This window comes from Dermochelys coriacea, chromosome 1, assembly GCF_009764565.3.
Source record: "Dermochelys coriacea isolate rDerCor1 chromosome 1, rDerCor1.pri.v4, whole genome shotgun sequence".
Lineage (NCBI taxonomy): Eukaryota > Metazoa > Chordata > Testudines > Dermochelyidae > Dermochelys > Dermochelys coriacea.
Genome location: NC_050068.2, coordinates 8,000,467 through 8,016,446, shown reverse-complemented (window position 1 = coordinate 8,016,446; position 15,980 = coordinate 8,000,467). Strand labels below are relative to the sequence as shown.

At 50.9% G+C, this 15,980-nt stretch overlaps 1 protein-coding gene and 1 pseudogene across 11 annotated transcripts in view; both read right to left on the bottom strand.

Annotated features, from left to right (window-relative positions):
- ARRB1 (arrestin beta 1) overlaps positions 1–15,980 on the bottom strand; it is a 182,037-nt gene that overhangs the window by 32,658 nt on the left and 133,399 nt on the right. For all 11 annotated transcript variants that reach the window (XM_043504010.1, XM_038404921.2, XM_043504013.1 and 8 more), the window contains 2 exons: positions 10,801–10,845; positions 7,587–7,783 (listed from right to left, as the gene is read on the bottom strand). In XM_043504010.1, the coding sequence (XP_043359945.1) occupies positions 7,587–7,783; positions 10,801–10,845 (242 nt within the window). The remainder of the gene's footprint in view (positions 1–7,586; positions 7,784–10,800; positions 10,846–15,980) is intronic.
- On the bottom strand, positions 3,261–3,390 carry LOC119850266 (annotated as a pseudogene).

Below are 15,980 nucleotides of genomic sequence, written 5' to 3'. Positions count from 1 at the left end.
TCAGGAATAGCAAGATCTCAGTGCCCGGAGCTCATCTGATAGCACTTCCCAAGCACAGCACCCCCTAGTGCCACACTAGGGCATTGGTCCTGCCGTGACTCAGAGGGAAGAGCACCCCCTACTGACTCACCAGCACACTTTGAAATTCTGTCTCTAAATGATCAAGGTCACCCAGGATATCGGTGTGAGAGCCAGAAGCAGAACCCTGGAGCCCTGCCTCCCATGCTAGTCTAGCGCACACAAGGTACAGAGCGAGTGGCAGTCACAACAAAGCTACTTCGCCAGAGTCCCAGGGCCCTGCTGTCAGATCAGTGCACCGCGCTACAAACCATCGCTGCACAAAGGTTTGCTGCTGAGAGGCAGCACTTGCTCCGGAGGAGACGACGACGGCTAGATTGTCAGCCCTTCCCGAGAGCCTGCAGGTGCTAGTCTTCCCTTTCCACCTGATTTCAGTATCCAAGAGGAAGTTACCACAATGCGCTCCTTCAAATCTCACCTTCACCGCAATTCCTACAAAACTCTCAACCAGCAGCCATTCAGCTGGCGTGCTGTGCCTGATTATGACACTGAACATAACTGTCTCTGTTCCCTGGCGCTCCCCCATCTTTCTGTTGTCAGCTCTACTCTCTGGTCTTATTATTGTTTGTAGTCTGCACGCACCTTGGGGGCTAGTCAATGGGCCAGGACCTTGTTGTGCCAGGCACTGCACAAACACAGAACGTCTCTGCCCCAAAGAGCTTCCAATCAGTCTCATAGACTCATAGACTTTAAGGTCAGAAGGGACCATTATGATCATCCAGTCTGACCTTCTGCACAACGCAGGCCACAGAATCTCACCCAGCCACTCCTGCAATAAACCTCTCACCTATGTCTGAGCTATTGAAGTCCTCAGATCATGGTTAAAGACTTCAAGGTGCAGAGAATCCTCCCGCAAGTGACCCGTGCCCCATGCTACAGAGGAAGGCAAAACCCCCCTAGGGCCTCTGCCAACCTGCCCTGGAGGAAAATTCCTTCCCGATCCCAAATATGGCGATCAGCTGAACCCTGAGCATATGGGCAAGATTCACCAGCCAGATACCCAGGAAAGAATTCTCTGTAGTAATTCAGATCCCACCCCATCTAACATCCCATCACAGACCATTGGGCCTATTTACCACTAATAGTCAAAGATCAATTAATTGACAAAATCATGTTATCCCATCATACCATCTCATCTATAAACTTATCAAGCTTAATCTTGAAGCCAGATAGGTCTTTTGCCCCCACTGCTCCCCCTGGAAGGCTGTTCCAGAACTTCACTCCTCTGATGGTTAGAAACCTTCATCTAATTTCAAGTCTAAACTTCCTGATGGCCAGTTTATATCCATTTGTTCTTATGTCCACATTGGTACTGAACTTAAATCATTCCTCTCCCTCCGTGGTATTTATCCCTCTGATATATTTATAGAGAGCAATCATATCTCCCCTCAACCTTCTTTCGGTTAGGCTAAACAAGCCAAGCTCCTTGAGTCTCCTTTCATAAGACAGGTTTTCCATTCCTTGGATCATCCAAGTAGCCCTTCTCTGTATCTGTTCCAGTTTGAATTCATCCTTCTTAAATATGGGAGACCAGAACTGCACACAATATTGCAGATGAGATCTCACCAGTGCCTTGTATAACGGTACTAAAACCTCCTTATCTCTACTGGAAATACCTCGCCTGATGCATCTCAAGACTGCATTAGCTTTTGTCACGGCCATATAACATTGGCAGCTCATAGTTATCCTGTGATTAACCAATACTCCGAGGTCCTTCTCCTCCTCTGTTACTTCCAACTGATGCGTCCCCATCTTATAACTAAAATTCTTGTTATTAATCCCTAAATGCATCCCTAAGTGCATCCCTTGCACTTCTCACTATTAAATTTCATCCTATTACTATTACTCCAGTTTACAAGGTCATCCCGGTCTTCCTGTATGATATCCCAGTCCCTCTCTGTATTGGCAATACCTCCCAGCTTTGTGTCATCTGCAGTGTTTTGGGGGGGGGTGTGTGTGTGTGTGTGTGTACAGCACCCAGCACAGTGAGGCCTTGATTGGGCCTCCAGGTGCTAGCATAATATAAATAGTTATCTTGTGTCTCTCTTCACACGGACAGCCTTTAGTGGGTGTAGGGAAGAGTCCTGCAGGGAGCTGCTGAGATGCCAGTAAGTGGGTGAGGGACAGAAAGGAGAAGGGTGTCTCTTGGTTGGTTGGAACTTACACCCCTCTGCTCGGTTCCAGTTCATTTCTACCTCGTTGTTTTATGTCCCGTTGGCACGTCCTCTTGTGCCACATCATTCCGTGCCATAGCTCAGTCCACTCCCCGCGTCTTTTCATGTCATGATCTGTGTCGCGTTCTGGGCCACCTCTCGGTCCCCAGCCTGTCGCCTGTCTACATTCCCGCATGCCACCCCCTTCCGCGATGCATCACTTCTCCCAGGTTTCTCAGGGACGTGGATGCATCCAAGGAGTCCTCCTTTGGGGCTGCTGATTACAAGTCCCTCGGATAAGAATGAAGATGAGATGAGATGAAACGTGCTTCCTGCAGCTTCTCCCACGAGTCCGACGACAAACCCAATTCTCTAGATACAATTTAATGGGACTAGAAAGTTAGAGTGACTAAGACTGAACTGAAACAAAATTACCAGCAGCAAAAGCTGAAAGAACTGACCTCCCCAACCAGGTCAAGGCAACCTTCTCCGTGTAGCAGGCAGAGTCCTGAAATCACAGAAACTCTGCCTTATCGTAACCTCCTCCTGTGCTCAGTACTTACTTGGCTCCTATCACCCTCGTGTCTGAGCACCTCACAATCATTAATGTTTTTATCCTCACTCACTCCCCTGGGAGGCAGGGCAGGGCTGTTGTCCCCATTGTACAGATGGTAAACTGAGGCACAGAGAAGCTAAGGGACTAGCCCAAGTACACACAGGAAGTCTGTGGCAGAGCAGGGACTTGAATCTAAGTCTGGCACTCTAACGACTGGGCTGTCCTTCCTATCCTTGCTCAGTAATTCCATAGCTCATTGGAGTAGGGACTGTGTTGTATAGATCCAGGGTAACATTTTCTAAGGGTCCTACGTGACTAAGGAGCACAAGTCCCGTTGACTTTCAATAGAATTTAGGCTCCTAAATCACTTGGGCACTTTTGAAAATGTTACCCACAGTGCCCAGCACAATGGGGAGGTTATTCCTACTGGGGCTCTGGGCATTACTGTAACACAACTAACTCATCCTCATGACTATTAGTCAATTTCTAGTCATTTAATATATAGTCCTCAGATAAAGGACGTATCAGATATTAAACTGATAAGAACAGATACTACACCTAGTCAGTTTCACTTATTGGTTTTCAGGTACTAGAGTATGAGATGGGGAATTATCAGGTTTAAATGGGGGGTGTGGGGTGGGAACCATTTTCACAGAAATGAAGAAACCATCAAAAACTTTCTGTTCAGATTAGGCTTTGCAACCCTCCCTATTTTTAAAAAGAAACAAACAACCCTCCCTTCTCTCAATTCAGGATCTATTTTAAAGCAAGCAGCCCTTTAAATATCCCAAACCCAAGAGGTTATCAAATGTATAAATACATTTTTAATCTGTGGGATTCAGAGGAATTAACATTGTTTTACAAGGGCATGGGAGTGTTTACAAAGCTGGTGACCCCAGGGAGCTTAGCTGCGGCCTCACTCATGGGAAATCTTGCTGGTTTGCTTTTCTGCTCTGCCGTGGTGGAGCCGAATGTGTCTGTGCTCGCCGGCTGCGCACAGCCTGCGATCTTAAACCACTACTTCACTGTCCTCCTCAATACTCTCCGCCAGGAGGCCTAGGACAGTCAGGCTGCTGATGTGCAGAGACCACAGCTTGTCCTGCCAACCAATACCCGGCCACCCGGGGAGGCTAACCCACGGCCCCTCCCCTTGTGCCTGAGGCCCCTCTCCTCCCCTTCCCTTCTGTCCCCCCTTCTACCTCCCCCTCCTGCACAGGAGCCCAACACCCCCCCACCGCAGCACCCTGGCCCTAGCGCGGGATGGCCGGTGGTGAGGCCCCAGCAGCCCTGGTGCACCACAGCCTCAGTGCCCACAGCCCCTGGGGGGCGTGGTTGCCGCACCTCCAGCCCCGGGTGGCCCCCATCCTGTAGCTCTGGGTGTCTGGGCAGCACAGTCGCTGCACCCCCAGCCCCAGGATGCCCCCAGTGCCGGTGCTCACGCAGCCAGCCCCAAGCGTCGGGCAGGCAGCTCGGCCCAGCACCAGCTGCCCTGGTAGCCCCGAGTCGCTGCAGGAGGAACGCTGGCCTGGGAGCGGGGCCACGGTAGGCTGTTTGGGGAGGCACAGCCTCCCCTTGCCTACGATGCCCGCCGCCCATGGGGCTGGTCCATGACTGAGTCTCGTCCATATCTGAGTCTCCTTGGCACTATGGTAATACAAATAATAATTCACCCTTAGAACATGGCCTTTCTCTATCCAGCTATAGATTTTTACGCAGTCTATATCACTGTGGTACCTAAGCACTGCTTTCTCTCCTATTCCACCGGCTATTACAATCTGTAGCATTTAATGCAAGGGTGGGCAAACTACTTTAAGCCAGCCTGCAAGCTCCTGCTGGGGAGTGGGGTCTGGGGCTTGCCCCAGTCCGGAGCTCCAGCCGGGATGCAGGGTCGGGGGCCGAACCACGCGGCTCCCAGAAGCAGCAGCATGGCCCCACTCAAGCTCCTACGCGCTCCAATGGCCCCCTCTCGCTCTTCAAAAGAAGGAACATGCCTCTGCTTCTGGGAGCCGTTTGAGGTAAGCACCACCTGGAGCCTGCACCCCTGAGCCTCTCCGCATGCCCCAACCCCCTGTCCCAGCCCTGATCCACCTCCCGCCCTCTGAACCCCTCGATCCCAGCCCAGAACCCCCCTGGCACTCCAAACCCCTCATCCCCAGCCCCACCCCAGAGCCCACACCCCCTGCCCCAGCCCTGATCCCCCTCCCGCCCTCTGAACCTCTCAGTCCCAGCCTGGAGCACCCTCCTACACCCCAAACTCCTCATCCCCAGCCCCATCCCAGAGCCCACACCCCCAGCCAGAGCTCTCACCTCCCTCACACCCCCCAACCCCCTGCCCCAGCCCAGAGCTCCCTCCCATACCCTGAACTCCTCATTTCTGGCCCCACCCCAGAGCCTGCACCCCGTCCCGCACCCCAACTCCAATTTTGTGAGCATTCATGGCCCGCCATACAATTTCTATTCCCAGATGTGGCCCTTGGGCCAAAAAGTTTGCCCACCCCTGATTTAGTGGCACCCCACAGCCTCCTTATCCCCTGGTTCAGGGAGCAGAAGAGGCTGCTAGTTACATTAAAGTTCCCCTGACTGCCCTCTCCTCTGTTGTGTTTGCAGGATTCTCAGACCAGTGCATGTTTTAGTGGCTCTAATGGGATGTCTGTCTGGTTACTGGAAGCTGTGAGATCTATTTGATTGTGGAATAGTTTCTCCATGGAAGAGGCAGAAACCTCACTAGTTGAGTAATTCTGGGCTTAGACTGAACATAGCACAGGAGAATATGCTGTAGGAAACAATCTTGGGCTAGACTAGATGTATTGAGCCAATGTGAGGCATACATCACCGGTGCAGGGTATTGTTAAGGCCCCATCAGTGACTGCAGAATTTAAAAGTGTATGTTACAAACAGTTCCTAGCTCTAAGGGTTGCAAGGAAAGCTCTCCCTATGTGGCCCACTGCAGCGCTGCCTTCCCAAAACTGCAAAGAGCCTGCAACCGCAGCTCTGACAACTGGCATGAACTACAATGGGGCTTTGCCTTGATGCAAAATGAGCATAATATAAACATAATGTTAACTATCTCACTGGTGCTGGTAAAGCAGAAACGTGCAGCTATTCTGGGGTGGTGGGTGGAGCATGGAATTGTGGGTGGGGCTGTAAGAGAGCACAGTGTTTATTTATTTATTTATTTTTGCCCCGAGCCTGGTGCCTGGGACTTGCTCCAGTTGAAAGCTCTTCAGTTTGGGCTATCATCTGTAATCCAGCCTATTAACGCATGGGCTGGTCAAAGGGTAGAGGGGAAAACAGAGTATATAAACCCAGAAACAGAGAAGCATGAGAAATCTAGGAGATTTGCAGCCTGGCATGCATTTATGCCTGATTTTCTTGTCAAATCCGCTAGTGAAAATGCTTAAAGAACCGTTTAACTGTGAATAACTTGTGGGTGGGGTATTAGCTGTAATGTGTAATTGCCCCGTGCGTGGCCCTGGGCTCTGTGTAACATTTATAACTGGGCAGTATTGCCAAAATGCTATTCTAGCATGCTTCTTTATCAAAAGACGTAAATCAGAGAAGGCTCTTCTGTGTGTGATTTCAATCTGACTCAAACCTGGAATGATCAGGGATCTCCAGGAAAAGGCTTATTGTTTTTATTACAGTCAAAATCTGGGCCCCGTTGTGCTACGTGCTGTATATATGTGTAGTGAGAGATACGCCCTGCCCCAAAGAGTTGTCTAAATAGGCAAAGGATGGGAGGGGAAACCGAGGCATAGAGGGGTGATGTGACATGCCGGTGGTCACCCAGCAGGTCAGCGGTAGAGGCAGGAATAGAGACAGATCTTGTGATGCCCAGATCAGTACAGCAAAGTGCCTGCCCAGGATCGGGGGAGGTAGCGGATGCAACAGGAGCAGATGTTAGACCACTCCATTATAATTGGATATTTTTCTTTTCGTCGGTTACTCGTTAATCAGTATGGGAGGCTGCAGGACAGGCCACTTTGCTTCTCTAATTTTAGACAACATTTTCCAGCCACCCATCAAGCTGCTCCTTTTTGCATTCCAGACGCCAGGGAGAGCTCATTTAGCTTAGAGCAATCACAGCCTGGTGCAGAGGAACTGTTTGAAACTGCTGAGCTGAGAATAACGATGGACATTTAGAGAGGGGCTCTCAGCCAAGCACTCCACAAACTTAGATTAAAAACTCTGAGTTATCAAGGGATCACTTTACCCCATCATCTAAACGCAGGCACCTCCGGGGTGGAAAGCAACAGTTTTTAAACAGCACACAGCAATCCTGCCCAGCAGCCTGGGACAAAACGGGAAAATGAATCCTGTATCCAACTGAAACTATTGGGAGAATTTAAAGTCCAAAATGTAAATATAGATTCGTAGAGTCCAAGGTCAGAAAGGAGCATTGGGATCTTCTAGTCTGATCTCCTGCAGAGACCTGTATGGGCTCAATACAGCCGTTGTTCTTAGACTGCGTGAGCAGCTCTTAATTGGCAGGTTCAGGGCCAATTGTTGCTGGATCAAGCCCTTTGATCGTAGGAGTTTGCACCTTCCGTGTATATGTGCAGCTCCTAGCACATTGTGGGTGATACTTGTGGTCCCTTTTTTTCCCCCAGCACAGGTGGCAAAGCGCCACCCACTGTGTTGCCAGGACCACTTCCTGCAGTGATCCGGAGTTTCTGTGGAGACATCTCATCCACGTTCCGATCTGGTCCAGCCCTGCCTTGGCTTGGGACGAAGGCACCACCCAAGGGGCAGGAGAGACAAAGGGGGACAAAGGACAATGAAATTGGAGGAACTCCTACCTCAAAAGTGAAGGGGTAGGCATGCTCGCCGAGCTTCTTCATCAGTCGCTCCTGGAGTCGCGTCAGGGGTTTCTTCTCCTCAGGGACCGGAGGGAAGGCCTGGATGTTGGCCACAAACAGGTCCTTCCGAAAGGTCAGTCCCAGCACGTCCAGATCCTCCCGTCCGTAGCGGAAGGCGCAAGTCAGCGTGACAAAGACTGTGGGGACAGAAGGTATCAAACGGGAGAGATCAGCACCAATTCTCTCACCACTGTCAGCATCAGGCGACCGACGGACAAAGTGCTCTGCCCAAGTTCCCACAGGCAACGTGTGGCACAACTGGCATCTGATCCTAGATCTCCTGCCTCCTACTCCACTGGCCTAGCCACAAGAGCAGGCCCATAAATGAGGAAGGAGGGTCTTCTGATTCCCACTGGTGTAACAGAGGAGGGTCAGGGCCACGGGCAGCCACTAACACGGCAGATTTTTGTGTGTTTGATGAAAGATTGACATGCAGATGCACTTTCATGTGTGTGCGGGAGTGGGGGGAGAACAGACGGAGCTGGCAGTCGAGACACGGGGGTGGGAGCCTGGATTTAATGACTCGAGTCGAGGGGCATTTGCTTCCGTCGATGTCTCACAGTACCACAGCCACACACAGAAAATGAAACGATCAAATGAAACCCCCAGAAGAAAGAACTTAGACTAGGGGGATGGGACCCAGCCGCCGCACTCCAGATCTGGGCGGCTGGCTCCGTGCGGACTCCAGTCTCACCAGCCCTGCCGCCTGCAGCAAGGTCCGAAGGCCTAAATAACAGCCTCTCCCGCCGCCCTTTTCGTTCAGAAATCATTCAGCGCCTCTCCTGTCACCTCTGGAGTGCGGGTGACGGTGGGGGCAGGAGGGTTCTGAATGATTTCAACCCCTCCTCCAAACTGTTTTAGAGCTGAGCCTAGATCAGTCTCTTCCCCGGTCCAACACGTCACTAGCAAAGCTGGGCCAACATCGTCTTGTTCATTAGCTTGGACATTAGATCCCCATCCTTCTGCTGCTCTTGTCTCTCGTAGATTGCAGAGCTGGGGCTGTCTCTATCTGCGTGCTCAGTATCTCTGTTCCAGCACAATTAGTGTTTCCATTACAGTCATGCCTAGAGAGCTGAACTGGGATGGAGGGTGCTGTGTCAGCCTGGCCTCTTGCCCACAAAAGCCCCGTGCACAGCTTCCATACAATAGGAAAAGGACCCCGCACAATCCGGGAAAACAAAGGGAGAAAGAACAAACCACAGGTGCTAGTCACTGCACTCGGGGACTCTGGTGACGGGCACGCTGCATAAAAACCTGAACAGAACAGAGTAGTGCTAGGTGTCGTACGCACGTAGTAAGAGACAGTCCCTACTGCAGAGAGCTCGCAATCTAAGAGGGGGTTAAAAGGAAATACCCTCCCTTGCCCTGTAGCACCCCCTGCTGGCGGAATGTGGTGCTGCAGGCACTCCCTGCCTCAGTTTCCTCCTCCAAAAGTCTTTCTGTCTCTCCTGTGGGATTCATATGGCTCAGCTCTCCAAGTTCAGTTCCGTTTTGGGTAGCAAAAGTCCAAACAAACAAGAAGTTCTTTTGATCCACTTGGATTCTTCAGCCCTCACTTTGGGCTCAGCTCCCAGCCATTCTGGGCTACCTTTGCATTTCTGTGCTCTGGGACAGAGTGCTGACTCCCTGGCTACCTCCCTTGAGTCACCCCCTGCCCCCTGCAAGATCCTGTTTCAGGGTCTTCCACAGGCACCCAACTTGCTGCCTGCGGTTCCACCTCTACACTGAGTTTTCTTAGCCCTTTTAAGAAATCACCCCACTTGGGAGGAGAGTGGGTGCTTATCTGGTACACGCAGGGCTGAGCCCAACTACCCTTAAAGGGCCAGCCAACCTGTGATACCCTGTCGCAGCCTGGCAGGTCCTTGAAGGCAAACCTGGCCTATGACTGAGCAGCTACCCATCAGCCTTGTCCCCAGTCTAGGGGCACTTCATAATGGAGTTAGAGTGACTGACCCCAACTGCAGAGGACTACTCAGACACAGATGAAGGGAGAAGACCCAGGAGGGATGGGCTGGAGAGCTCCCTCTCTCTGGGACAGGCCTGGGGCAGGCAGACCGAGGCAGGCTGCAAGGACAGAATGAATCCTGTGCCAGGCCCTGGAAAGACAGCAAGATCCAGGCAGAGACAGAAGACAAGGCAGGACGCTCCTACATAAAGAAACCCAGGGAGCAGGGTAGGCTGCTGTGGGAGGGAGTTCTGAGATGGGACTGAGAGATGGACACAGAACTACTTCCATAGCCCCAGGGGGTGGAAGGATAATTTGGATTTTCATTTGAACCTTTTAGTTCCCCTGAACGTTATGACTTGGCCAGAGGGCTAAGCCCCAGAAGACCCAGAGAGAGGCAGGCAGCCTGCCTATAGGAGGCGCTAGGGCCAAGGACCCCAGTGACATTACACACACACAAACACAAGGAGGCACTCCAAGGGTAAGTGTGCCCTCTCGCACACCCCCGTTTCACAGACAGGAAAGTGTGAGGTTGAGTAACTTGTCCAGGTCACAGAGGGGAAGTCCCTGGCAGACTTGGGACTCAAATCCAGCTCTCCCCTGAGTTCTAGTCAAGTGCCGTAACAACCAAACCAGGCTCCTTCTTTCTCTATGACCCAGGGCGCAGTTTTCCAGCTGAATGAAATGCTTTGTACTCGCCAGTCTTCACAATCAAGATCCTTAAGAGAACAGATTTTAGCCTTGAGGTTTCCTGCCAGCGCCACGTGGGGCCTTTCGGAGATGTGGTTATTTGGAGGCAAATCCCCCCTCCCACCTATTCTGCTAGGCTGAGATTCTCCGTGTGACTTCTTCTAGTAGAGGTGCTGAACACTGCTGCTAATCCCTAATGAGCCCTGCGCACCGGGTGCTCTCCTTGCTGTCAGGAGGTCTCTAGCCCACTTTGGCGCGGCAGATAACTGATCTACCTGCATCCCCAGCGATATTTAGGAGCCGTGGCTGTTCTTTTCTGTTGCCGTATAAAGCAAGCATGTTTTCAATGGGGCTTCTGTTCCTTGCTGGTCAGTGTAATCTACGGGCTTGGAGAAGGGGACTGGAAAAGCCCATTAGGATGCCCTGGCAGAACAGGGGAGAGGCTGCTTTCCCCAATGTGGGTTTTGGAGCCCCAGTTAAACATGGCAGTCAGCTGGAACCAAATGGCAAAGCATTTACCTTTCCTTTCTTTTAAGTACTCTGGATCAACCAACACAACACCATCTGAAAGAGAAGACAGGCAGAATTAGAAGGGAAATTCAGAGCACAAACTAGTCTCCCTTGTATTGGGGCCGGGGTGGGGGGGGAGAATCTCAGGTGTGTCCCGTAAACACAATTCCCTGGTGTCCCACAATATCCCATCCTACAGATTATGAAAGGCCAGGTCTGCCTGTTCCCCACCTGCCTCACACACCATCTCCATCATGCCCCCTCTCTCCTGCATGGGACCCTGTCTCTGATCCAGCTCATTCCCCTTCGGTCCAGCTCTCTCCACCACACCAGAACCAGCTCTAGTGATCCAAAAGGACTTTACAAACATTAGGCCTCACAACCTTGAGGACAGGCAATATTATCCACACTTTGCAGATTGGGAAACTGAGGCATAGGGAGTTTTAAGGCCCAGATCTTCAGTGGTATTTAGGTGTCTAACTCCCATTGATTTCTTTAGAAGTTAGGAGCCTAAATACTTTTGAGGATCTGGGCTTCAGTGACTTGCCAGAGGTCTCACAAATCAGAGCTGGGATTAGAACCAAGGAGCCTTTGACACCCAGCCATGTACGCACTGGTGAGTGCGTCAAGAGGCGTTTCTCTGCAGTAGCTCGTCTGGGAGACTACGGCTCACCTCTTTCTTGGCTGTGGATTCAAGCACATTTCTTTGGGGCATGGACTGGCTGCCACATATCAAACGGAGGATGACTGCCCTCCAGAGGCAGCTCCCATCGTGAGTTGTACCAGGGCTGCTTCTTGAGTGTCCCAGGGTTCTGCCAATTCTGCCTGACCCGCCATTGTGCGAGGCTCCTTGATCCAACCGGCTGGACAGCCTGTGACAGAGGCACTGCAATTTATGTGCCCAACCCACTTTATAGTGAATACGCAAGGAAAACTTCCCTTTACATGACCCTCATGAGCTCTAGGGCGTTTACCCTCTCCTTGCTCTCACTAACTTTACTGACGGTTAAACACACACCAGGCCAAGCCTTGGGGCTCTGAAGCAGGCCAAAGCTATCACGGACCATCATCTTGGTCATCATCAAGGATTGAACTTGGGACCTCCCGAGCAAGAACCATGAGAGGCTAATGCTTGAGTCAAAGGACTATAAGCCCTTAGGAGGGACCCGTAGCAGAGTTATACTCTCTGTGGACCCAGCCACCAGGGGGACATGTAATCCACACTGAACAGTGGGGTGCATAAGGACTAAGCAGGAAAGCCCAGATCCTCAAAAGTATTTAGGTGCCCATCTCCCATTGATTTCAGTGACAGCGAGGTGCCTAAATATCTTGAGGATGGGGACCAAAGTGAATAAAGGGGTGGCCTCTGGAGTAGAGAAAAGGTTCCTCTCTGCCAGTGGGAATTAGGAAGCCGGATGACAAAACACACTTCATAAATGTTACCCTCCCACTTGCGCAACACTGAGAGCAGCGAGCACAGGTGGAATGTGCTGGGCCCAAAGAGAAATCACTTGTTGTGAGAATCAAGTCCTATTGCTGATCGAACCAGCTGAGCCCATTCACCGGACAACTGCTCTCCTCCCAGGAGCAGAGATGAGCCAATTGCACTCTCAGCTCCGTAGAATGCAGGGTTAGCGGGGAAAGGTTTGGCCATAGCAGAACGAGAGTCCATCCAGGCCTGGTATCCCTTCTGCAGGCCTGATCTAAAGGGAGGAAACACTCCTGCTGGCCATAGCGGGTTTTGAAGCAGGCCCTGGGACAACAGTCCTATATATGCACCTGCTATACAACACCACACAGGTGCAGTGGGAAGGCTTTCTCCCTGACCCCAGCAGCTGATCCGTTGTGTCCTCCTCATTATAACACCGTCAAATCATCGTCCATCAATCCCAAGGCCAGAGGGACCATTAGATCCTCTCGTCTGACCTCTTGTGCAACACAGGCCAGAGAATTTCACCCAGTTACCTCTGGCTTGAGCCCAGTCACTTGGGCCAGACTAAAGCACCTCCCAGAAAGGCAGCCAGCGTGACTCTGAAGGTGTCAAGAGACGGAGAATCCATCCCTTCCCTTGGGAATTTGTTCCAGTGGTTAACCACTGTTAAACAGGTTATCTCAAGTGCTTATATACAAATGCACAAAGCCTTGGAAACAAGCAGGGAGAACTGGAGGTCCTGGTGATGTCAAGGAATTATGACGTGATTGGAATAACAGAGACTTGGTGGGATAACTCACATGACTGGAGTACAGTCATGGATGGTTATAAATTGTTCAGGAAGGACAGGCAGGGCAGAAAAGGTGGGGGAGTAGCACTGTATGTAAGGGAGCAGTATGACTGCTCAGAGCTCCGGTAGGAAACTGTGGAAAAACCTGAGTGTCTCTGGATTAAGTTTAGAAGTGTGTGCAACAAGAGTGATGTCATGGTGGGAGTCTGCTATAGACCACCGGACCAGGGGGATGAGGTGGATGAGGCTTTCTTCCGGCAACTCACGGAAGCTACTAGATCGCATGCCCTGATTCTCATGGGTGACTTTAATTTTCCTGATATCTGCTGGGAGAGCAATACAGCGGTGCATAGACAATCCAGGAAGTTTTTGGAAAGCGTAGGGGACAATTTCCTGGTGCAAGTGCTAGGGGAGCCAACTAGGGGGAGCGCTTTTCTTGACCTGCTGCTCACAAACCGGGTAGAATTAGTGGGGGAAGCAAAAGTGGATGGGAATCTGGGAGGCAGTGACCATGAGTTGGTTGAGTTCAGGATCCTGACGCAGGGAAGAAAGGTAAGCAGCAGGATACGGACCCTGGACTTCAGGAAAGCAGACTTTGACTCCCTCAGGGAACAGATGGCCAGGATCCCCTGGGGGACTAACATGAAAGGGAAGGGAGTCCAGGAGAGCTGGCTGTATTTCAAGGAATCCCTGTTGAGGTTACAGGGACAAACCATCCCGATGAGTCGAAAGAATAGTAAATATGGCAGGCGACCAGCTTGGCTTAATGGTGAAATCCTAGCGGATCTTAAACATAAAAAAGAAGCTTACAAGAAGTGGAAGGTTGGACATATGACCAGGGAAGAGTATAAAAATATTGCTCGGGCATGTAGGAAAGATATCAGGAGGGCCAAATCGCACCTGGAGCTGCAGCTAGCAAGAGATGTCAAGAGTAACAAGAAGGGTTTCTTCAGGTATGTTGGCAACAAGAAGAAAGCCAAGGAAAGTGTGGGCCCCTTACTGAATGAGGGAGGCAAGCTAGTGACAGAGGATGTGGAAAAAGCTAATGTACTCAATGCTTTTTTTGCCTCTGTTTTCACTAACAAGGTCAGCTCCCAGACTGCTGTGCTGGGCAACACAAAATGGGGAAGAGATGGCCAGCCCTCTGTAGAGATAGAGGTGGTTAGGGACTATTTAGAAAAGCTGGACGTGCACAAGTCCATGGGGCCGGACGAATTGCATCCGAGAGTGCTGAAGGAATTGGCGGCTGTGATTGCAGAGCCCTTGGCCATTATCTTTGAAAACTCGTGGCGAACGGGGGAAGTCCCGGATGACTGGAAAAAGGCTAATGTAGTGCCCATCTTTAAAAAAGGGAAGAAGGAGGATCCTGGGAACTACAGGCCGGTCAGCCTCACCTCAGTCCCTGGAAAAATCATGGAGCAGGTCCTCAAAGAATCAATCCTGAAGCACTTAGAGGAGAGGAAAGTGATCAGGAACAGTCAGCATGGATTCACCAAGGGAAGGTCATGCCTGACTAATCTAATCGCCTTTTATGATGAGATTACTGGTTCTGTGGATGAAGGGAAAGCAGTGGATGTATTGTTTCTTGACTTTAGCAAAGCTTTTGACACGGTCTCCCACAGCATTCTTGTCAGCAAGTTAAGGAAGTATGGGCTGGATGAATGCACTATAAGGTGGGTAGAAAGCTGGCTAGATTGTCGGGCTCAACGGGTAGTGATCAATGGCTCCATGTCTAGTTGGCAGCCGGTGTCAAGTGGAGTGCCCCAGGGGTCGGTCCTGGGGCCCGTTTTGTTCAATATCTTCATAAATGATCTGGAGGATGGTGTGGATTGCACTCTCAGCAAATTTGCGGATGATACTAAACTGGGAGGAGTGGTAGATACGCTGGAGGGGAGGGATAGGATACAGAAGGACCTAGACAAATTGGAGGATTGGGCCAAAAGAAATCTAATGAGGTTCAATAAGGATAAATGCAGGGTCCTGCACTTAGGATGGAAGAATCCAATGCACCGCTACAGACTAGGGACCGAATGGCTCGGCAGCAGTTCTGCGGAAAAGGACCTAGGGGTGACAGTGGACGAGAAGCTGGATATGAGTCAGCAGTGTGCCCTTGTTGCCAAGAAGGCCAATGGCATTTTGGGTTGTATAAGTAGGGGCATAGCGAGCAGATCGAGGGACGTGATCGTTCCCCTCTATTCGACACTGGTGAGGCCTCATCTGGAGTACTGTGTCCAGTTTTGGGCCCCACACTACAGGAAGGATGTGGATAAATTAGAAAGAGTACAACGAAGGGCAACAAAAATGATTAGGGGTCTAGAGCACATGACTTATGAGGAGAGGCTGAGGGAGCTGGGATTGTTTAGTCTGCAGAAGAGAAGAATGAGGGGGGATTTGATAGCTGCTTTCAACTACCTGAAAGGGGGTTTCAAAGAGGATGGCTCTAGACTGTTCTCAATGGTAGCAGATGACAGAACGAGGAGTAATGGTCTCAAGTTGCAATGGGGGAGGTTTAGATTGGATATTAGGAAAAACTTTTTCACTAAGAGGGTGGTGAAACACTGGAATGCGTTACCTAGGGAGGTGGTAGAATCTCCTTCCTTAGAGGTTTTTAAGGTCAGGCTTGACAAAGCCCTGGCTGGGATGATTTAACTGGGACTTGGTCCTGCTTTGAGCAGGGGGTTGGACTAGATGACCTTCTGGGGTCCCTTCCAACCCTGATATTCTATGATTCTATGATTCTATGAAATGGTCGCACCTTCTCTGCTACACTAGGGAGCCCTAGAGAACCCTGCAGGTTGTTTGGCTCCTATGATCGTCTCATTGGTACTCTGTGGCAGCAGGTTCCACAGGTTAACATGCTGCACCCAAATGCTGCCTTGTCTCTTCTGTAAATCTGTTGCACCTTCCTTAATTCACTCCTAACAAAGCACTGCTGGGGATGAAGGCAGGGGCAGGACATTAAAGGAG